This window comes from Octopus sinensis, linkage group LG5, assembly GCF_006345805.1.
Source record: "Octopus sinensis linkage group LG5, ASM634580v1, whole genome shotgun sequence".
NCBI lineage: Eukaryota > Metazoa > Mollusca > Cephalopoda > Octopoda > Octopodidae > Octopus > Octopus sinensis.
In genome coordinates, this window is record NC_043001.1 from 42,191,287 (window position 1) to 42,213,976 (window position 22,690).

General features: G+C 33.0%; 1 protein-coding gene across 2 annotated transcripts in view; it reads left to right on the forward strand.

Moving 5' to 3' along the window:
* Positions 1-22,690, forward strand: part of LOC115211611 (peroxisomal biogenesis factor 19) — a 73,915-nt gene that overhangs the window by 32,000 nt on the left and 19,225 nt on the right. Inside the window, exons 2-3 of one of the 2 annotated variants that reach the window (XM_036503348.1) lie at positions 19,942-20,060; positions 20,431-20,460. In XM_036503348.1, the coding sequence (XP_036359241.1) occupies positions 19,942-20,060; positions 20,431-20,460 (149 nt within the window). The remainder of the gene's footprint in view (positions 1-19,941; positions 20,061-20,430; positions 20,461-22,690) is intronic. The other variant, XM_029780207.2, reaches the window with a different exon arrangement.

Below are 22,690 nucleotides of genomic sequence, written 5' to 3' on the forward strand. Positions count from 1 at the left end.
AAAGTTCATGGAACTTCTACCATTTCAGAATGAAAGGCAGGTTATATAACATTTGTGCTAGACCTGTAATGTTACATGATAGTGAGATGGACCTTGAATGCAAAAGATTTGCACAGGCTAGAAAAAAAAATGAAGCTTGCATGCTCTGATAGTTGTGCAGTAATTGTGTGCGTGAATGGCAGAGTACAGATAAGCTAAGAAAAAAACTGAGTATTAGAGTATAGTGTGCAAGAGAAAAGGCTGTGCTGGTACAGGCATATGATACTTATGAAGGGTGACTGCTGCATACAAAAGTGGCAAGCTCTCCAAATTAGTGGGACCTGCAGAGGAGGGAGACCAAGGAAGACTTGGGTCAAAGTGGTGAAGACCAATCTGAAGATGCTACATCTCACAGAGGAGATGACAAAGCACTGTCTTGACCAGCAATGTGGTGCTACAGAAAACACTTCCACCTATGGAAGATCATACCTTAACACAAAGCTAGTGATTAAGGTGTAGTACATCATTTTACATCTCCCACTCCAGGACCATCCCTTTATCACTCACAGCACACTGTCTCCTGAGTTAACTCTATTACCATCCAGCACCTTTTTTATTTCACTACTTGCACTTACACCTCTAAAATGTTCTCTAGTCTCTTTCCTTTGCAGCACCTTTTCACTGTTCCCCTACCCCTTCCCTTCCTCTCAACTGCATCCTCATCAACAATACTTTTGTGGTATTCACTCTTCTAGGGGGGGGGGTTGTCTTATTTCTTTGATACATTCCAACAGCTCACCCTTCTCCTCTGTCTTCTTATCTTTCACAGCCTTTTCCTTTACAGCTTTTTTGCCTTCTCAACACTTCTCTTTTCCCTCTGACCTGCCTGCATTAGCCCTCACACCTCTCTTTCTTTCAATGACTGACTTAGGATTCCTCTCCACCTAAATCTATTACATCCCCTCCCCTTCTCTAACATCTTCTGTCCACACTCATCTTTATTATGTTAGATGGATGTCTTTCCCCATGTCATTGCATTGACAATCCTTGTCTATCTCCCTGAAACAAAGTACCTAGCAGTGATTTGACATGTAAAAATATGAAATAAATACCTTACTTGTTTATAAAACAAATAAGGAATGGTGTCATGAAGGGCATCTTCTTATAGAATACTGCCTCATGGAATCTTGTCCAACATATGACATCATAGAAAAAGCAAAGCAGACATACAAATGAAATAACACACACACACACACACACTTCTACTTAATTGCATAACTTTTGAAAATATTGAGCTACTCAGCATCAAATCTATATAAAATTGACCACTTAGTTACATTGTATTGCATAATATTAAAATTGAGCATTTATTTGATTTAATTTGATTTGAAGAAAGAGATTCTGTTTTCATGACAAGTTAAAATGACAGGATTTCATAAAAGATGTTTTCTACTTTTGAAGCAGAAAGAATGTTTGAAAGTTTAAAAGTGACTTAGAATTGAGTGTGGTATCATTTATCTGTTCTGTATATAATTTTGTTATTAATAGTTGTTAGAATCTAAAAGAATTAAGAGGAATGTATGAGAGCATAATAGAGGGAATTCATTTTTAGTTTAAAACATTTCTTTGCCCTATATGTGTTTATTAATTGTAGCAAACTTCTTTGTTAGTTTCTAAAATTAGAGTTTATGTTACTCTTGGGAAAGAAAATTGTTAGTGGTTCTGATTCTTTCACAGCTTTTCATTGATGGTTGCTATAAAGCTGTTTTGTGTTGAATTAGAAAATTGTTTATAATTATCCCTCTGACCTGACAGGATCTGATGGGATTTTTTTGTCTTTTGATTTTTAGTAGACAAGCTATACAGCTTTTTGATGACATAAGAGTGAATGAAGCTTTACTTAAATTTAGTTGCTTGGATGCTGTCTGTGCTTGTAAATTTTTATAGTGAGCTAAGAAAATGAAAATTTGATGAATTTGTAGCTAATGGAATTAAGAGGTGAATAGCGAGGTAACTGAAAAATATGAACTTGTTTATGTTGAGATGAGTTGTAAGTAGATTGGGTGCTAAACATAGCAAATTGTGATGTGTAAAAGAACTGCTAATAGAGTAGCATAAGATATAAATGTCTCAAGACGGTGAAGATACATTTGGCAAAGAAGATGATGCATGATTGCAGTTGGCAATATAATGAGTGAGAATGTTTTTTTTTTTTTATTTTGTCTCACATATATGCTGAATATATTTTTGTGAGGGTTATGATAGAAACTTATTTGTTGCCAGTGTTAATCTGTATAAAACTGGTAAAGGTCCAAATAGTTGACATTTTGGACTATTAAAGAATTTGAGGTTTTTGAAAGACTTTAGCCTATTTAGCTTGTAATCAGAGAAGTAGGGATGAAAAATAGTAAATATTGTTAAGTAAGAAAGATGTCATTTGGGGATGCTGAAAAAGATTTGCTTTTTAACTCAATAGGGAGCCTTAAGGAATGTTAAATGTGAAATTTTCACTAAAATTATCTTCAAGAATGGAGTTTTAGAAATAAATTTTAATGTTGGCTATGAGAAAATCAAACAGGTGAATATATATATATATATATGTGTGTGTGTGTGTGTGTGTGTGTGTGTCTAATATGCACCTACATGTAAAATGCACCCCAAATTATGCACCCTCACACACCTAGTATCTTGTGTATAATATACACTGACATTTTTTTAATATTATGAAATATGGAAAAAGGAGTATTTAGTCAGATTTATTATAACTACTGTGTAAAATGCATTGAAAATGTTTAGGTATCCTAAAAGAAATACAAAGCAAATTTGAAAGGGGCATTTAAACTTTGCTGGGTAGTTCATAAAAGTGCAGCTGTTCTAATGTCAACATTGTAGAACTCCTAGTTGTGCATTGGGTTGTTTGTTGTATAGATTAGTTCAGATTATTATCATTCAGTTGTCTTATTTCTATCACGTTTTCATTGCACTACAGACCATAGCTCTGTGCTCTCTAGGTACATGCTGTGATTTGTTTTGGTGCTGTTACTGTATTGAAACTGCTTTACATAGGATATGTGGTGCCTAGTAGTGCTATTTTCTGCATGTTATATATATATATATTCATAAGCCTTGGTGTTTTGGTTATGTATTTGTCATCGTCGTCATCATCGTTTAACTTCCGTTTTCCATGCGGGCATGGGTTGGACAGTTCGACTGGGGTCTAGGAAGCTAGGAGGCTGCACCAGGCCCCAATCTGTGTTTCTACAGCTGGATGCCCTTCCTAACGCCAACCACTCCGAGAGTGCAGTAGGTGCTTTTTACATGCCACTGGCACAGGGGCCAGAGGAGCTGGCATCGACCACATTCGGATGGTGCTTTTTACATGCTACTGGCACGGGGATCACAACTACAATTTCCATTTGATTTGATTTTGACATTGCTGTTGATGTACTTGACTCAATAGGTCTCCTCAAGCACAGTATATTGCCCTACAATCCAAGGTACTTTTGAGTGTGCTGGTTATGTGACATTAGTCTTCTCAGTCACAGCATACCTCCAGAGGTTTTGCTCTTTTGTTATTGCCTCTGTGAGGCCTAACATTTGAAGGTCATGCTTCACCACCTCATCCTATGTCTTCCTGGGTCTCCCTGTACCCTGGATTCCTTCCACTGTTTGGGAGTGGCACTTCTTCACACAGCTCTCCTTGTCCATCCGCAGTACATGATCATACCAACACAAACGTCTCTCTTGTATGCCACATCCATGCTTCTTATATCTAATATTTCTCGCACATGTTATTATAAGGGTTGCTTCCATTTTTAGGTTCTGCATTCAAGTTATCTCTGTTTCCAGATCCTTGTATTTCAAGAGTTTCTCCATTTCTTTTAGAGATACATTGTTATCTGTTGGGATTAATACATTGATTAGAAGGCACATTTTTTTCTTTTTTTTTTTTCCTTGATGGTCTCTGACAACTGGTCTATTAACCTTGATTTCTCTATCTGTGTGTATTGACATATCCCAGAATATGTTTGCTTTGTCATTTTCTGAGACCTTTTCTGGAGTATACCTATACCATCTTTTTTCTGTTGTCATTCCATAATGTTGGCATAGCTTCCAATGTATATAGGTCCCAACACTTGGATATATTCCTTCTTAGTCAAGACTGAGCAGCCAGAGACAATATGATTTATTGTTTTATCACCATCACCACATATTCTGCAGTTAATTGTTGTATTTTTCTTGATTATGTGCTTCTGGTGAGGAGGCTTCAAAGCTGCAATTAAAAATCTTTCAGTCTCTGCTTTGAGTTCTAAGCTTCTCAGCCATTGTTAGGATTTTATACTTTATTATTATTATTATATTATTATTATTATTATTATTATTATTCAGTAGTCTTATTTCTATAACATGCTTTCACTGCACTACCATGCACAGCTCTGTGTGCCTTGGGTATGTGCCGTGGTTTGTCATGATGCTCTTACAGTTACTGTATTGACAGTGTTTTATGTAGCATGTGTGTGGTGCTATTTTCTGTATGTTATATATATTTGTTAGCCCTGATGTTTTTGTTTTGTATTCGTCTGAATATTTTATCATTATTATTATTATTCCTCCATAACACAGTGTAGGTAAAAATGCACCAGAGTCTTTAGTCATCTGTCAAGTCACAACAAGGACCTCAAACAGATACATTATTATTATTGTTTGATGAAAACTCTCAGCTTATTTTGCTGAGTACAGTCAGCAGACTAAGGTGACACTTCTTTACTGGTCATGCTTCAAGAACCCTGCAAAAAATTCTTGCAGCTCCAAGCAATGCTGATTTTTGTATGAGTTCTACCTTTACATTTTTACCACACTTTTTGAGCCAATTTGGTAGTTGAGTACTGATACTTCCAAGTGCACCAATTACTGTTGACAGAGTTTATCATAACCTCCTCCAAGTTAACTGAACTTAAATCACTCAATAATAGATCGATCAAAAACGTTGATGACTTCAAATATCTTGGATCACACATAGTAGACTTTCAAAAGGTCTTTCGTATCCACAAAGCTCTTGCTTGGGATGCATATAACAGACTTTTCTCTATTAGGTAATTCTATTCCTGCTAGGGACTGTACCATGCCTCTTTTCAGGTACATTATATAACACATCTTGAGTTTGAATTCCATTCTAAAACAGTAGACCGTGTTCACCAAAGAACTCACTTGTTCCATACATCTTCAAATCCTCCGTGAAGAGGAGGTGGTCGATTGTTTGAGATTTTCCCTTTAGCTGATATCCCAAATTCATTTTCCTAAGTACCAAGGTCAGAGGGATCATGCAGAGAACAAAAGGCAATGGAGATAAGCTATCACTTTGGAAAATCCCTCTCCTGATGCCCAGGGTGCCTAATCTATTTCTGTAGGATGTCAACTCAGTTTTCCACCCCACCATACTTCTCTTCAGAAAACCCCATTATATTCCTTGCAATTCCAAACAAATCTAAGTTCTCGATGATCCATGAATGTGAAATCCTATCATAAGCTTTTGCAATAGTCAATCCAGGCCATTCCCAAATTTGTTCTCCTTCATTTTCAATCTTACACTACCATTTTGTCTCTCAATAATTGGTCTTCAGTACCACTGCATTTCCTCCTACAACCTCTTTGTTCTGTTAGTACTATATTGTTTTCATCAAAAAATTTGTGCAGTTCTACAATTCCTCCTAACAGTAACTTCCACATTAATGGGCGGCAAGAAATTGCTGGGGATAAGAAGCTGATTGCTTTAGGCTGCAGAGCCATTCAGCTGCAGTATTATGTTCTTGCTTTCTTCATATCATACCCCAGAACTGTTGACTTTCATCAGCATCAGGAATTAATCTTTTAATCTTTCATGCTCTATATCATCATTAATTTCTTGATAAAATCTTTTTTGGTTGATTTTTAAACAATTGGTTTTACCAGTATTGTTCAATCCATTGTTCAAACCTAGTTAGCTTTGCTTTTGTGGCAAATATGTGTTGCTTCAGTTCTTCAACAACAATATTCAGACCTTTTGTATCCACACCTTACTTCTTCCTCACTTTTTCAAATTTGTGATCATTCATCAATTCTCCTTTTCTTTTCTCTTCCTGACAAGCATTGACACTACAGTGTTCAGGGAGTTTATATCTTCTGAAATTCTCCTTTTCCACCAAGGTTGTTTATTTCCTCTTCTATCCATTGATGTTCTATTCTCAATAGTTCTCAATTTCATCCTTTCTGCTACAATCCTATTTGCAGCCTTGATGAGATTATTTGTTTTGTGTGATGTTCTTTATTTCAAGGTGTCCCAATACATTATTGACTTTACTTGTCTCTTGATTTAATTTCCATTGGTAAGCCTTCATAAAGTCACACATAAATTCTGTCTCTTTTGTATTTAATTGATCCAAAATCCTGTTTGTTATTAATTGGTCTTCATTGTTTAAATAGTCACTGATCTCGATTCTTTCACAATCCATGGTAGTATATTCTTGCGAACAATTGTCCATGATTATTATTATTATTATTATTATTATTATTAATATATAAAGGATTGAGGTAACTCCTCCTGAAGATATAGAGACAAAATTAAAAGAAGAGTGCCATTGTTATCTATTGAATGATATTTCGACATCTTGTGTGTCTTCAACTGGTTCAAAAAATAAATTTGTCAATCTAATTCATTTTGGTTAATATATAAAGGATTGAGGTAACTCCTCCTGAATATATAGAATCAAAATTAAAAGAGTGCCATTGTTATCTAGTAAACGATATTTCAACATCTTGTGTGTCTTCAACTGGTTCAAAAAATAAACTTATCTAGTGAACAATGGCACTCTTCTCTTAATTTTGACTCTATATCTTCAGGAGTTACTTCAATCCTTTATATATTAACCGAAATGAAGTAGATTGACAAATTTATTTTTTGAACCAGTAACAATGGCACTCTTTAATTTTGACTTTATTATTACTATTATTATTATTATTATTATCATTTTCATCATTATTATTAAGGCAGTGAGCTGGCAGAGTCATTAGCATGCTGGGCGAAATGCTTAGCTGTATTTCATTTGCTGCTACATTCTGAGTTCAAACTTTACCGAAATCAACTTTGCCATTCATCCTTTCGGGGTCAATAAATCAAGTACCAGTGAAACACTGGGGTCAATGTAATCAACTAGTCCTCTCCCCACAAAATTTCAGGCCTTGTGCCTATAGTAGAAAGGTTTATCATTATTTTACAGTTTGTTTAGCACCAAATCAATGTTGTTTGAGCAGAGCTATTGTCTCAGTTATTTCAGTTATGACCATACCATTTTTTCTAATATGCCAGGAACTCAGGGGCACAATTGTGACATATCCTTTCCTAAGATGATTGAATGTGATCTGAAGGAGGTTGAACAACCACAACCACTGCTGTTGCCACCACCATCATCATGTTCAAATTCTGCTGAGATAAACTTTGCTTTGCATGCTTCTGATAGCTATAAAATAAGTAGCAATCTAGTCAATTAAATCCCTTCTCCCAAATAAGTTTTTATTCAGTTTTAATCAGTTTGTATAGTGAAGTACTTGGTCATGTTGTTACAGAACTAAATATAATTTTTGTGTAAAAATTTTAATTTCTCATTTTTATCATGCACAAGTTAAAAAAAAGTATTTTTTTAATTTTTCAAATTTTTTTAAAAATCAGAATCTTGATAAATTAAAACTTTTTTTTCTTTTGTGCTTATAATATCATGTCCCAGATCCATAGATATTATAGTAATGAGTTCCTATGAACTATACCCAGAACAAATAGAGCAACTAGTGTGTTTAAATCATCATTGTTCCATATGTTTACACCAACTTGTACTTCGAAATAGGAAGAAAGATCTCTATAGTATTTCTATGACACTCAAAACTAACAGAAGCAGAGAAAGAACTTGCATCCCATTGATGCTGGTAAGATTGATGTGGCTAATGTTTTACTTGAACTGTTATAGGTCAATATTTGCAAGACAAGCATGTTCAGTGTGGGAATTTCTGAGTTGAACTCCTAGAAAATAAAAAAGAGAGACATAATGAGGGTGATGAGTTGTTTTGAGGATACATATATATGTATAGTTAGCTAGGTTTAACATAAAACTAATTTTGTTGAGCTTGTATCATTTAATAACATGCTACCTTGCATGCTTGATTTGGCTGGGATTTATGAATAGATGCTCTTCCTATCATCAACCATTGACTAAATTGGGATAGTGTATTTACTAAAGTGGCATTTACACTGAAGGGTTTTTTTGGGTTTTTTTCACAAGACAGTTTTTCCTACCTTGTATTAGTTTTGCTTCAAAGTACCTTCTCACTCAGATGGGTTACCATTACTGCATCATGAAAACCAAATTTTGTTTTTGTGAAAATATTTGGACACCATTTTCAGAGACAAGTTATCTAAATTATAGAGTATGAGATGGGTCCTTTTTGAAATAATGCAGATGGATAAGGAATAAGGAGAATGTTGTGGAGAATGGTGAATATAAAAACAGCTCAGAATTTCATGAGATAAGATTACTTCATGACACTAAAGTGTAGGCTTGGTGAGGCTTGAAATACGTGTCAGAAATGAAAACAAAATAAAATTTTTGGCAATAGAATTTTACATACTCTTTTTCTAGTTATTAGGTTACAGCCATGCTAGAGCACCATCTTTAATGGTTTTACTTACTGTATATACGTCAGTACATTGTTACTTATTCAATTGACTTTGTTAGATAGAACAGAAGAGTGACATGACTAAAATGTTATCATATGTCACAAGGCCATAAGGTATTATTGTTCAGCAAACCATTTCTGCCAACATTTATCAATATTTGTGTGTGTGTGCACATGCATATTTGTGTGTTTGTGTGTATTTACATATGTATATGTGCATATATATATGTGTATTTACGTATATACATGTGTGTGTATGTATTTGTGTGTGTGTGTGTATATATATATGCAATTGTATTATGTATATGCCTATGAATTAAATATATATATATGTATATAATGTATGCAGAAGCTTGTTACATATATGCTTGAACCTGTTTATACTCACCAGTTTCAGCTGGTGTTGTGTCACTTTGTGTCAAAGTGTGTGTGTATGTATGTGCGTGTATAAGTGTATATAAATGTATATATGTGTGTGTGTGTGTGTGTGTGTGTATATATATATATGCAATTGTATTATGTATATGCCTATGAATTAAATATATATATATGTATATAATGTATGCAGAAGCTTGTTACATATATGCTTGAACCTGTTTATACTCACCAGTTTCAGCTGGTGTTGTGTCACTTTGTGTCAAAGTGTGTGTGTATGTATGTGCGTGTATAAGTGTATATAAATGTATATATGTGTGTGTGTGTGTGTGTGTGTATAAGTATATGTATATTATATATACATGTGTGTATGTCATTATTGTCATCATTTAATATCTGTCTTCCATGCTGGCATGATATATGTATGTGTATGTATGTATATGTATGTGTATGCATGCTATTATGTATAATCATGCATAAAGAAGTGTGTGTGTGTACATATCTATACCTGATGATGGGCCTTCACGTAGTTTCCATTAGAAAAGCACACACATTAGCCCTAATTTCAAATCTTAATTAACCACAGTTGAAGGCAAATTCTGAATTATCTTTTCAATTTATAAGTTTATCCATAACTGCCCAAAATTAATTTGCTTTCACTCCTTAAGTTGCTGACACCTCAAGTTTAATGCAGCCTCTCAATTCTATTTCTCAATCTATGACTGCTTTATTTTCTGTAAATCATCATATTGATTAGTTATGTCAAGATTCTCCCCTCTTCTTTGTCCCCTTCTTTTCCACTCTCTTATCTTTCCTTTCCTCTTTCTTTTTTTCATTGATCAGCATTTCATCTTAATTTCATCTGTCTTTCATCTCATTTTCTTCTCTGATACTTTATTATTATTATTTTTACATTACTCTCTCTATAACAATGATGTCTATATTTTTTCCAAAGCTGTTTGAAATCCATTTTTATCTATATTTTGTATATTCATTCCATCTATTTTCCTATAATCTTTATTATTATTATTATTATTATTATTATTATCTTGTCTGGAACTCAATCCTTCTAGTTATGACTACTATGATTAACGGATTGCTTGTAGCAAATCTTACTTTATTTTATTGGTGGTGGTGGTGGTGGTGGATCTCCACCATTCAACAACGAGGATTGGGTTTGATAAACTGAATTAATGCATAAGTGGCTGATCATTCCACAAGCACATGTCCCCTTAACATAGTTCTTTATCAGAATCAGGTGGTGTATGACAAAGTTGTACCTTTTGAATTAAAAGTATGATACACCTGACAGATGTTTATAATTTCTGTCGACTGATTAGTTTCACTTTCAAGGCTGACTTGAGGCTATAGAAAATGTTTACCCAAGATGCCACACAAATCAAACCTGGGATCTCATAGTTACAAATTGAATTTTTTAACCATTTGGCTATACTCTGCCTTCTCCATTCCATTAAAGGGAGTTATCTACGTGCTATCAAATGTGGGGCTTTCAAAGTTGGATGACCAAATCTCTCAGTGATTATTGTTCTTATTTTATGAAAATGAAGTGATGTATTTTTCAAATACATAATTTTTTGTTTGCATTTGTTATTTCATCACAATTCATATAAAATATTTTGTAAAAATTTATTTAGGAATTCTTTTTTAAATTAAGAAAAATTATTTTGGATATTAAGACTAGTTAATGATATCATGATATTTCCCTTTAAGGACTTTAGCAGATCACTGGACACAAGCTTAATTCCTGTTTTTATTGCATTAAGTGGTTGAGAGACAATTCTGACGTTACATTTAATACCATGTAGATAACTCTTTTGATGCATGAAATTTAACTCAAAACTGCAAGTTAATGATGCATTCATTTGACTGGTTCTTCTGCTTACAGTGGCAAATTGTTCCTACCCTTAGGTTGGTTGAACCATTTCAGTGACTAGCTGTCTAGCAATTCTCTGATACTCTATTGATTCAGTCATTTATATTCTCTATGATGTTGATACTGATATCATGTTAGTACTGAACTTCTCTTTTCTTGAATATAATAATCATGAAACATTACTGTAGCTGTGATATCTTAAAAAGATGATTAATTGATATCTTACAAAAATGAGGGCTATTGCTTTTGTTCATTACTTTTAAGCCTTGTAGATTGAGGTACTATCTTTGGCATCAGTTCTTGTCAATTGTTCAATAGACTTGTTACATTCATTCATTGATTAGTTTCTTGCAAGGTGGCTGGTAATTTCTAAATACTGTAACTACAAATAAATATGCTAATGCTAAATCATTTTTACTTTCTATTAAATTAGTATCTGATTTTTATCTAATATTGGCTTTTATCTTGGATTAATATTGGATTAGATAACACAAATGAAATATATTTTCTGTTAATTTATTATATGTATGGGTGTATAGCTATGTATGTGTATGCATTGTGCAGTCAGACATTAAAAAAAATTGCTGTAAGCATTTTAATTCTCATTGGTTTCTTGTAATTTCAGTGAAAGCATTTCAGCTATATGATTTCTTTTATCAAAATGCACTCAGTATTCTACTAAATGATGGTTGCTGGCCGTTGCTTCTAAAGTAAATGCTCTTCTTTCTGTAAGCTAAGAATAGCCCCAAGAAAAATTTTTCACACTGGTTTCCTGCCAGTCTGCCTATTCTTTTTTCTTTTTTTGTGTGTGTGTAACTGTTTGCTCTCTTTCAAGATATTTATCATATCTCATAGAATTCATTATTTTTCATATATTTTTTTATTGCATTTTATTATTTTTTTTATTCTTATTCTGGATTGGATGACATTATTAGTGGAAGTGTTATGCAAAGCAATCTTTACTTAAGTGGTTGTTTGGAGTACAGTGACTACAGTGTCTCAAGATTGCGAACATATTAGTTTTCAGTATAATGAATTAAGAAAACTATTTCGTCATTAAACATTTAAAATGTTTGAATTTTTAAGAGTAGGAAAGTAAGTTGTTAGATAAAGAGAAGTTTTGATTGTTTTGCCTTGTATTGAGACATTACTAATATAAGTAAAATGGTGTCAGATTCCTGGCCTATAATCTTGTTAAACAGAGTAGTAGCAGCAACATCACCACCAGCAACAACAGTAAGAGGAAGAGGAAATTTCTCATAAAATTTTTATTTTTTTATTACTGATGCTATTCACTCTTCAGGCTTACATATGTTGGATAATTCTAGAAATTTAGATATTACTGCAAAATATCTGAATTATTATCTTCTCTAACACTAATCACTTTTCTGCTAGTTGTGTTTGATACAACAAGAAGAGTAAAATAGTTTACCTAAAAGTAATACCGTACTGATAAGATTTTCCTTTCAGCTCATGATCATTGGATTAACAATTCATCAGTCAAATAATGATCTTTTCTCCAAAAACTTATAGAAACAAATATCACATATGTTGCTCTCTCTCTCTCTTTTTCTCTCTCTGTATGTATGCATATATATATATATATATATATATATATATATATATATATATATATATATATCTTGTTTTGAACGTTGGGCCTCACAGAAGTGGTGAGAAGTGACCAAAACCTTTGGAGATATGCTGTGCTTGAGAAAAACCAGCAAGCCAAGTGAGACCATAACTGTGGCCTATGCCAGTGCAGCATAACTGGCCCATTTAAGAGTACCCTTCAATCATTCGGCAATAAACTGCATTTGCAAAGACCTGTTGAGTCAAGTGAAGTCATTGTTGTGGCCAATGACAGTACTGCCTGATTGGCACCCATGCCAGAGGCACATAAAAAGCACCATTCGAGCATGATCGATACCAGTGCTGCCTGACTGGTCCCGTGCCGGTGATACATAAAAAGCACAATTCGAGTGTAATCATTGCCAGTGCTGCTGGACTGGCTCCTGTGTTGGTGGCATGTAAAAGGCACCATTTGAGCATGGTCAATGCCAGTAGTGGCTGACTGGTCCCGTGCTGGAGGCACGTAAAAAGCACCCTCTACACTCTCAGAGTGGTTGACATTAGGAAGAGCATCCTGCTGTAGAAACGCTGCCAGATCAGATTGGAGCCTGGTGCAGCCTTCTGACTTGCAAGCCCTCAGTCAAACTGCCAGCATGGAAAGCGAACATTAAATGATGATGATGATCTTTTACTTGTTTCAGTCATTAGACTGTGACCATGTTGGGGTACTACCTTAAAGAATTTAAATTGAACGAATTGACTTCAGTTTTTATTTTATTTTAGAGTCTGGTTACTTATTCTATCAGTCTCTTTTTGCTGAACTGCTAAGTCATGAGGATCTAAACACAACAGCACCAGTGGCATCGAGGGGTCAAATGGTGGTGGGGACAAACACACACACACATATAGATATATACATATACAGCAGGCTTCTTTATTTTTGTCTACCAAATCTACTCATAAGGCTTTGGTTGGCCCAAGTCTATAGTGGAAGAGACTTGCCCAAGATGCAACACAGTAGGGTTGAACCTGTAACCATGTAATTGAGAAACAAGCTTCTTTACACACAGCCACACCTCATCATCATCATTGTTTAATGTCAGCTTTCCATGCTGGTATGGGTTGGATGGTTTGACTGAGGGCTGATGAGCCAGATAGCTGCACCAGGCTCCAATCTGATCAGGCGGTACTGGCATGGGCCATGCTCGAATGTTATTTTTTATATGCCACCAGCTTGGGACCAGTCAGCCAGCACTGGCATCGGCCATGACAACAACTTCGCTTGCCTCAACAGGTTTTCGCAAGCACAGTTTATTGCCCAATGATTGAAGGGTGCTCTTAAATGGGCTGGTTATCCTGCACTGGCATAGGCCATGATTACTGTCCCATTTGGCTTGCCAGGTCTTCTCAAGCACAGCATATGTGCCTCTATGTAGTACAAGCACTTTTCCATGGGGCTGGCAAGGGCACTTTTACATGACAGTGGCATGGGTGCTTTTATATGATACCAGCAACCACAAGTCCTCAAGAGAAGGACCTCTCAACTGAGAGAGGGTTGTAGAGGGCATTCTTGTATGTATGGACGGCCAGTTGACTTGTTTTCTCAAACACAGCAAACTGTCTGAAGTCGTGGTCCTTTGTCATTTCTGCGAGGTCTAATGTCTGAAGATCCTTCCTCACTACTTCATCCCATGTCTTCCTGGATCTGTCCCTTCCACAGGTTCCCTCCACAATTAGAGATTGGCACTTCTTTATGCAGCTGTCCTCATTCATACATATCACATGACCTGTCTTCTCTCTTGTACACTACAACTGATGCCTCATATACACAGTTTTTCTTTCAAAATCATTTACACTCTGTTGTACATGCACACTGACATTACCTATCCAGTGGAGCATGCAGCCTTCATGTCTTTCAAGCCTTCTCATATCCTCTATAGTGATAACCCATGTTTCACTGCCATATAGCATAGCTGTACATATATGGGCATCATACAATCTGTCTTTCAGTCTTAGAGAGACAAAAGTAGTAGCTCTCTGAACTTTGCCCAGTCTATTCTTATTTTCCTCCTCCACTGCTAACTTGGTTTCCTAGATAATGGAAGTTATCTACTGTTTCTAAGGATCCCCCAGACATTTGAGGAAGTCGATTTTCTGTACATTCTGAGTGTTTATATTGGAGCTGCACATCTGTCATACACAAAGACTACTTTATGTTAACCTTCCTATGGTACTGCTGCAATGTGCACTAGGTACACCATATGGAGGATCTACCAACACCTTTCCTACATATCAAACTGGGCCATCACTGTGAAAGGATTTGTGATTTGTTCATTTTCCTACATACTAGGACTTTGGTCTCAGCTAAATTAACTCTAAAGCCTTTCGATTCCAGACCTTGCTCCCACTGTCTTGTGCAGTTAGAATCAAACTTACTGTTTCTGCTATTAGACCAGAGATTTTGTACTGTTCATTCTGATTTACTTCTTCTGTATTGAGCCTTGCAGTGGAGTGGTGTTTCTTTCAATTTTTTTTTTATTCAATATATTTGGAGTTCTGTTCTGAGTTTGTCGATTGTTGTTTTTGTTTGTTATTTTAGTGCTTTCTATTGTTTTATCTTTATCTGAATCTTTTATTTCAGTGTAATTAGTTTTCTTCAAATATGTAGAGAAAAGATTTTTTTAGTCCATGTTTCCTTGTAACACTTATCAGCTTCCTTTTCTTTGACTGTAAGTATTTTTCTAGCCCTACTATTTTTATTTTGAAGTAGTTTTCTATCGTATTAAACCTTTTCTCTTTAAGGACAGTGCTGGTGTATTCTGCATATATCAGTTTTGGGTTGGTGACACCAGAATACTGTAAATAGTTTTTAGCTCTTCTGTCTAAGCTTTTTAATTCTCTTAACTTCCATTTTATGTCAAAGCTCTAGTTCATTACTTGGATAACTTGTACATTTATACCTACTATCTTATTTCTGGCACTGAGTTCAGTTTTTAACATACGACTAACTCTTCTGTAGTACTCTTGCCTCCATCATTTCTGTGTGAAATATTTTATTAGTGCTTTATTTGTATTGCTTGTTCTGGTCTAATTCCTTGATTTATATGTTGTTTTTATTGTAATCATTGTTGTCATCATCATCAGACATTTATCTTTCCATACTGATATAAATAAGTTGAATGGATTTTCTGAGACAAAGTTTTATAGCTGGATGCCTTTCCTGTTGCCAATCTGTTTTGTCACCTCTTATGACACATAGGGACACAGTGCATGTATTCTAAATATGGGACACTTTAATATTCTTGGTTTAAGTTTCTTTTGCATTTTCTTGTTAGTAGTTGTGGCACATTTGTCAAATTCTACACTCACTTTTATGCACTGACTGAATTCACGAACAATTTTTAGTAGGTTTTGCAGCTGGATAACATTTTAAAGTTTTCCATATAGAAGAGATGGTTTATAATTTGTTTCTAAAATCTGCATCCTATGGTGGTTTTGTTCTATAGGTTTGTTAATGAGGTTAATGCTAAGCAATAGATAATGAGTCTCCTTGGAAAATTTTTCTTATGGGAATTGGGCTGCTCTTGATCATCTCTTCTTTGCTTTGTAAGAACATTGTGATTTTTCAATATGTTATATATAGCATGTCTTTTAAGACTATTTTCACATTTTCCCATAACATATTCTAAAATCTAAGCTTTCAATCTTTTAAGCTCAGCTCATTTGAATTCAACCTTCTTCCATTCAGCTTCCTCCCATTTGGTCTTATGACCAGCAGTCATTTCCCTCTTTTCACTGTCTTCTGTGATCACTTAAGTAGTTACTCTTTATAGTTGCACATTACATTCTAACCCCCCCCCCCTCCATAGTAATATATTATTGTTCTCTGAATGTGTAACCAACCTGTGTTAGAGAATGAATGTAATGCCTTTATGGTGTTAACAAGTTTCTTATATGCCTATAATTTTATGGGTCTCTGGTATTTTTGCTTTTTGAAAATTTATATTTTGAGAATTTATCAGCCAATCAGGTGTTGATTCTGGTTTGCTTACAACTTTATTAAATGCTGATTAAAGTATTGGCAATACCCTGAAATTTAATGACCTTCCATTCTAAGGCTGACATTTTATCTTGTCAAATAAACTTTATTGCAAATGTAACATAGGATGTTTCAGATTATTACTTTGTTTTCACTGTCTAAAGAAGTATATTTCTTTATAATAGCATCACTCCATGCTTATAACCACCTATTCAACTGCTATTACTTGACCTATTCATACATAACTTACCATGTTTAAGAGTAATATATTTTTGTTGTTAATTTTAACATTTTCAACATTAGCTTTCATTACTAGTAAGTTGCTTGTAAGGTGAAATCTTTCCATTTACCTTAAATAACTCACCTTTTCAGAAAATGACCTTTACTATAAATATTTACAAAAAGATTTAGGGGCACCTTGCAAATGTAAGGTGGTATAATTAGATATTTCATAATATAATGGAGTCAAGGTGAAATTAAAACATACAGTGCACATGTGCCAAGATTCAAAGCATTCTCAGAATTCAGTACATAAAGTTGCTAAGAACATCTAATATATTATTCATCATCTCACCAGGTCATCAGTGAAGTTCTATTGGTTCAAGACTTGCTAAGGCCAAATTTGTATTCTTTTTCATATGTACTTTGTAGATTTCACTTTGTCTAAAATGTGAATTTATAGACTCCTCACTGTTTTGTAGAAAATCTATAAGATTAACATATAATTTATGGCAATAAATGGAATATTAACATATGTTTTCTTTATTTTATTTAATACATGTGTATGCTCAATTAAACAGACATACATTTGCTTCCATTTGCAATTTATTTTTATTACTAAAATGAAAACTGACTTACCAAATGCTCTGATTTTTTAAAAATAAATTTTATGAAGTTGATTTTTTTAAAATAAATTTTATGAAGTTGATTCAGTCTAATCAGTTTTCGGTATGTAAAATGCCTGTCATCATCATCATCATTATCATCACCACCACCATCATTATCATCACCGCCATCATCATCATCTTTGTTTTAATGTTCATTTTTCCATAATCACATAAGTTAGATGGAATTTGTTGAGTCAGATTTTCTATGGTTTGGTGCCCTTCCTATTGCCAGTCCTAACCTGTTTCCAAGTGAGGTAATATTTCTCAATATTTAGACACTTTCATGGAAGATAGGAAATAAAGAACACTGTTGTATGACAGTGACACTTGTTTACGTCTATCACATGATGTCAAAACAAAGAGACACCGACTCACACACACACATACATGTACTTACATATACATATATGAAGAGCTCCTTTCAGTTTCTGCTTACCAAATCCATTCATAAAGCTTTGCGACTATAGTAAACACACTTGCCCGAGGTACTACACAGTGGAACTGAACCCAGAACCATGTTGGGAAGCAATTTTCTTAACCCTATAGTGTTGCCTGTGCCTACAATGAAATTTTATTGTAGTTTATATATTATTCCAAGATATGGAGAAAAAAATAAATATAAAATGAAAATATTTAGTTTTTACATACTATATTAATTCCTATTTTTCCTTCAAATTTTGAGGGCATTTTTTTTTATTTGGACTATAAATTAATAGAAATTAATTTGTTTTCTTTATTGTTCTGGATATAAATATGTTTCAGTATGTCACAATAATTAAAAAATTTTTTTGTTAAAGATTACTTGTAGAATTTTTCATAAAAATTTTTTCTTTAAACATATAAAAGGTTTTACTTGTTTTCGACATCCAGTGGCTGCTAATGAAAAACAATCAAATAAGATATAAAAGAGAAATTTCACTTCGAAAATAGAAGTATTTTATGATGCTTTCACAAACATAATAATGTCTCTAGAATTTTTGTTATCTTGAAATATTTTTATAGCTGGTGACTTTAAGTTACTAGAATAGTGCATCAAAAAGTTCCATTAATGAAAACAACCATTTAAATAACTAGGTAAAGAATTATTTTATGGCAAACATGTTGGCAGCAGTATTACTCTGTTGATTCATTCAACATTATGATATTTGATAAATATAGCTCAACCAGAAATGTCATCAATTGTCAAGTAATTTCAGTTGTTTTGATTTTAAAAAAATTATGTGAATTACATCTCCCAGATAGAGAAATTTTGTAATATCTTCATTGTATCAGCTTTATTTTATTCCACTTATTTACTTTAAAAAATCAGTTTTAAGAGTATTTTGACCAAAGTTGGTGAAATCATATGAAGTTGTCTGGTCTTCTTGTTCTAAAAGGAAAACAACTTAACTTCAAATGTTGCACTAGGATTTCTTACAGATTTCAAATAACATGTATTAACAAAATCTGACTAGTTTATTAGCTTTTTATGGAATATAACTTAGAAGGTATCGTGTTTATTGATTTATTTTTTTTTTACTATCAGCTGGTCCTTAAAATGCAGGAGATGGTTTCTTAAGAGCAGCTTGTTTCAAATGTTAACCATGAAAAGAGTTTGTGTGTATACATCTCTTGAGTCAATCAATAAAATATTGGGAATACTTCTGGTACATTACAAAAAATAATTGTGATTTGATTCCAAAGAGTTCCTTTTGATGCTATAACCGTAGTGTAACTCCTAGATCTTGTGATTCCATAACATGGTTATTATGGCTAATTTTAAGAAATAATCAATGAATGGATTACAGAAACAGTTTTATAAACATTTTATTAATAAAAGGGTAAATGAGCAAAGAGCAATACTGATTGTTAGGTTTAAAAGTTCAAAATGTAATTTCTAATTCGTGCTGTTTTTGTATTGATTTCATCTCAAAGAAATATTCTTCGTATTTTTAATTTTTGCTTTTTGTTGTTTTTTTCTGTGACTTACTGGGGAATTGAAGTCTATGAAATGAACTACCAAGATTTGTTATTAATCTTATTACTTTTCCTCTTAATATTAAAAAAGTTGAATTCAAGACATGTTTTTTTTTTTTTGAGATTTCATAAAATTGCATGAAATTTTAAAATTCTATATAAAAAGTTACATTCAAAATATTTAAAATGAAAAGAGAAAATTTTTTAAGTACAGGATATATAATGCAAAGTTATGCTAAGAATTCAACCAAGAAAGATGATATTAAAGGTTCTATTTTACTATTTATACATGGGCAAAATGTGTCTGATGGAATAGAATGTGTAGTTTTTGACAAGCAGGTTAGGAAATTAAATAAAACTAAGAACTGGTCACCAAGAAGTTAAATAACTTAAGTTTTAAATATTTAAATCAATGAAATATCTTACATTATTCTTTCTTATGAAGTTGCTTTTGATTTTTTTTTTTTGTTTAATGAATACATTCTTTTCTCTAAAAAAAAAATTCTTGATATTCTATTTATTCTTTTAATTTAATATAGGTGCATTGCAAGACTTTGAACCAGCTGCAGATACTGGCTATGCTACTTCAGCATTAGCAGATAATGATACCGCTACCCAAGCAACACCTGCTGGCACAACTACTTCTGAAGTATTAAAAGTAAGTTATTTTGTTAAACATATTGTATAGTGTTAAGTTTTTTTAATTTTTTTAAAGAGAAATAGATTCTCAGTGATAATAGAGGTAAGGGATGGCCATGGCAGTATGAATTTGCAACACAATTTTTATTCTTGTTTATGAGCATTGCATACTGTTTCATTTCTTGTGACAGATAGGAATCTGTCCTGTCAATACACCTGAAATAGAAATGAGAAAGTTAAAACTTGACACGTGTCATGTAATATGTTAGGTCATCTTCCATGTATAGCCTACTAAAGTTGTATTCACAAATTTCCAGCACATCCTGCAAAGTACGCAAGATATACGATTAAGATGAAGCATTTGTAAAAATAGTGTCTTTCAGTTCCAGGGAGACAGAGATTCTGATGCTGCAAATGAGATAATTGTACTGACAAAATATTTCCAATTGCTGATTACCTTTCAACCATAATAGTGAATTTTGATGGAGCTGCAAAAGCTGGAGAGAATCCTGATATAATCCAATATATCTATGAGTATTATTTAAATAATATGTTTATTATGGACTTTCAGTAACGCATGCACAATGATATACAGTAACCAGCCAGAATTAGCCACAGCATATCTACACATACGTACCCCAATGAATTTCTTTCCTCATGACTTTCAGAAAAATGGATATTTTTTAATGAAATTTTCTACAAATATGCTACAAATGGTGTAGATTCCAATTACATTGGAATTTGTTGTGAAATAAAATTTTCCATAAAGAATATGATGTGTGTTGGTATGTATGTGTGCTATCCCACCAGTTTTTATTTTCATATTAAATTCTTATATAATTGTAATCTACACACTCTGAAAGGTGTATGTAGATTTTAAAATATCCATTTTTTAAAAATTTTATGAGGTAACAAATCTGACCCATGTGAATTTTCTCAAACTCTTCTCATTTCCCTAAAAACATTTTTTTCCACAACAAATTAGTAGAAAATGTCGTTAAAAAATATCCATTTTTCTGGAAGTTATGAGGAAGCAAAGTTGGTGGAGCACATTTGTGTATGTATAATCATTGCTTTAATATAAATATCTTCAATTATAATTTTAAGAAAATGTATGTTTGTTATGGTCTTCCACAATGATATGCAATAACAGGCCAGAGACAATTGTTCATGACCAAACTACAGTTTTTGTGCATTTTGTTTTGATCTGATACTATAGGAATTTGTTCTGAAAATATTTTTACAAGGATAGTGAGAGGAGTTTCAAAAAATTCACTGAAGTTGCCTTCATTTTCTCATAACTATCAGAAAAATGGGTATTTTTTTCATGAAATTTTCTACAAATAACTTTCAGAGTGCAGTAGATTATGATTATAGCAGAATTTAATATGAAAATAAAAACTGGTTGGACAACATACATACATACTGGTATGTAAAACATATGTCTACAAAATGAAACTTGAAATTTTGTAAAAAATTATGATATGTATCAGTATGTCTGTGTGCATGCTTACTATTTTCCTTTTCACATCAGATTCTTATATATTTGTAATTTACATGCTCTGAAAAGTATTTGTAGAAATTTTCATTTAAAAATACCCATTTTTCTGAAAGTTATGAGAAAACAAAGTCAACCTGTGCGAATTCTCTGAAAATTCTCTCCCACTCTCTTTAAAAATACTTTGTCACAACAAATTCTGATGTAACTGCAGCATATTTGTAAAAACTTTCGTTAAAATATAATTTCTATTTGTCTGGAAGTTATGAGAAAACAGAGTTAGTGGGGTATATTCATGTCTGTATGTTCATTGCTTTAACATAAGTGATACTAAGATTACATTGCTATCATATATCTACATATCAGCTTGCTACACTTCACTTTCATTTTATATGCATCAATATATAATTATATAACTGCATGTTATATAAAAACAAAAAATATACTTCTTTCATTCGGTTTGCATCAAAGGGGTGACAATAATGCAAACGAGATGGGCTCAGTTTTTCACTACACATAAATGTAAGTAGGATAACGGCATATACAATAATATTGTGTTTAGTAACATTTACTAACTATTAAAAATGCATCATAGCGTATGTGTATATGTACAGGGTGTCCCAGAATTAATTATCTATTTCATGAAATCGAGCAAATGTAAAAAAAACTGACAGAATTTTATGCTTATTACTTAATTATATTACCAGAACAAATAGATTTATAAATCCTATTTCAAAACTTTATTGAAAATTTCCAATGTGGCCTGTATCCCTGCAAATTTTGAACCTATCCTTAGCATTGCAAAACACATTTTGAAGCATTTCAGGGGTTATCTTCTGCACTACTAACTGAATGCAATCTTTAAGTTCAGCTAAACTATTGTTCTAGCCTGAGGATGGATGTAGAGAAAAGGATTGCAATTAAATTTAAAAAAATAAAAACTGTCATGGACAGATAAGTGGGATTCAAAAGGAATGAAAATAAAATTATAAAAATATAAATAAAATTAAATGTTTATACACTTTTAACACATTAAACATGATAAACATAAATAAAAGTAAGTTTTTTTTTTTTTAGTAAATTGTCAGATTTCACTGAAATAGTTAACTCTGGAACATCCTGTATGTCTATCTATTTATATATATACATGT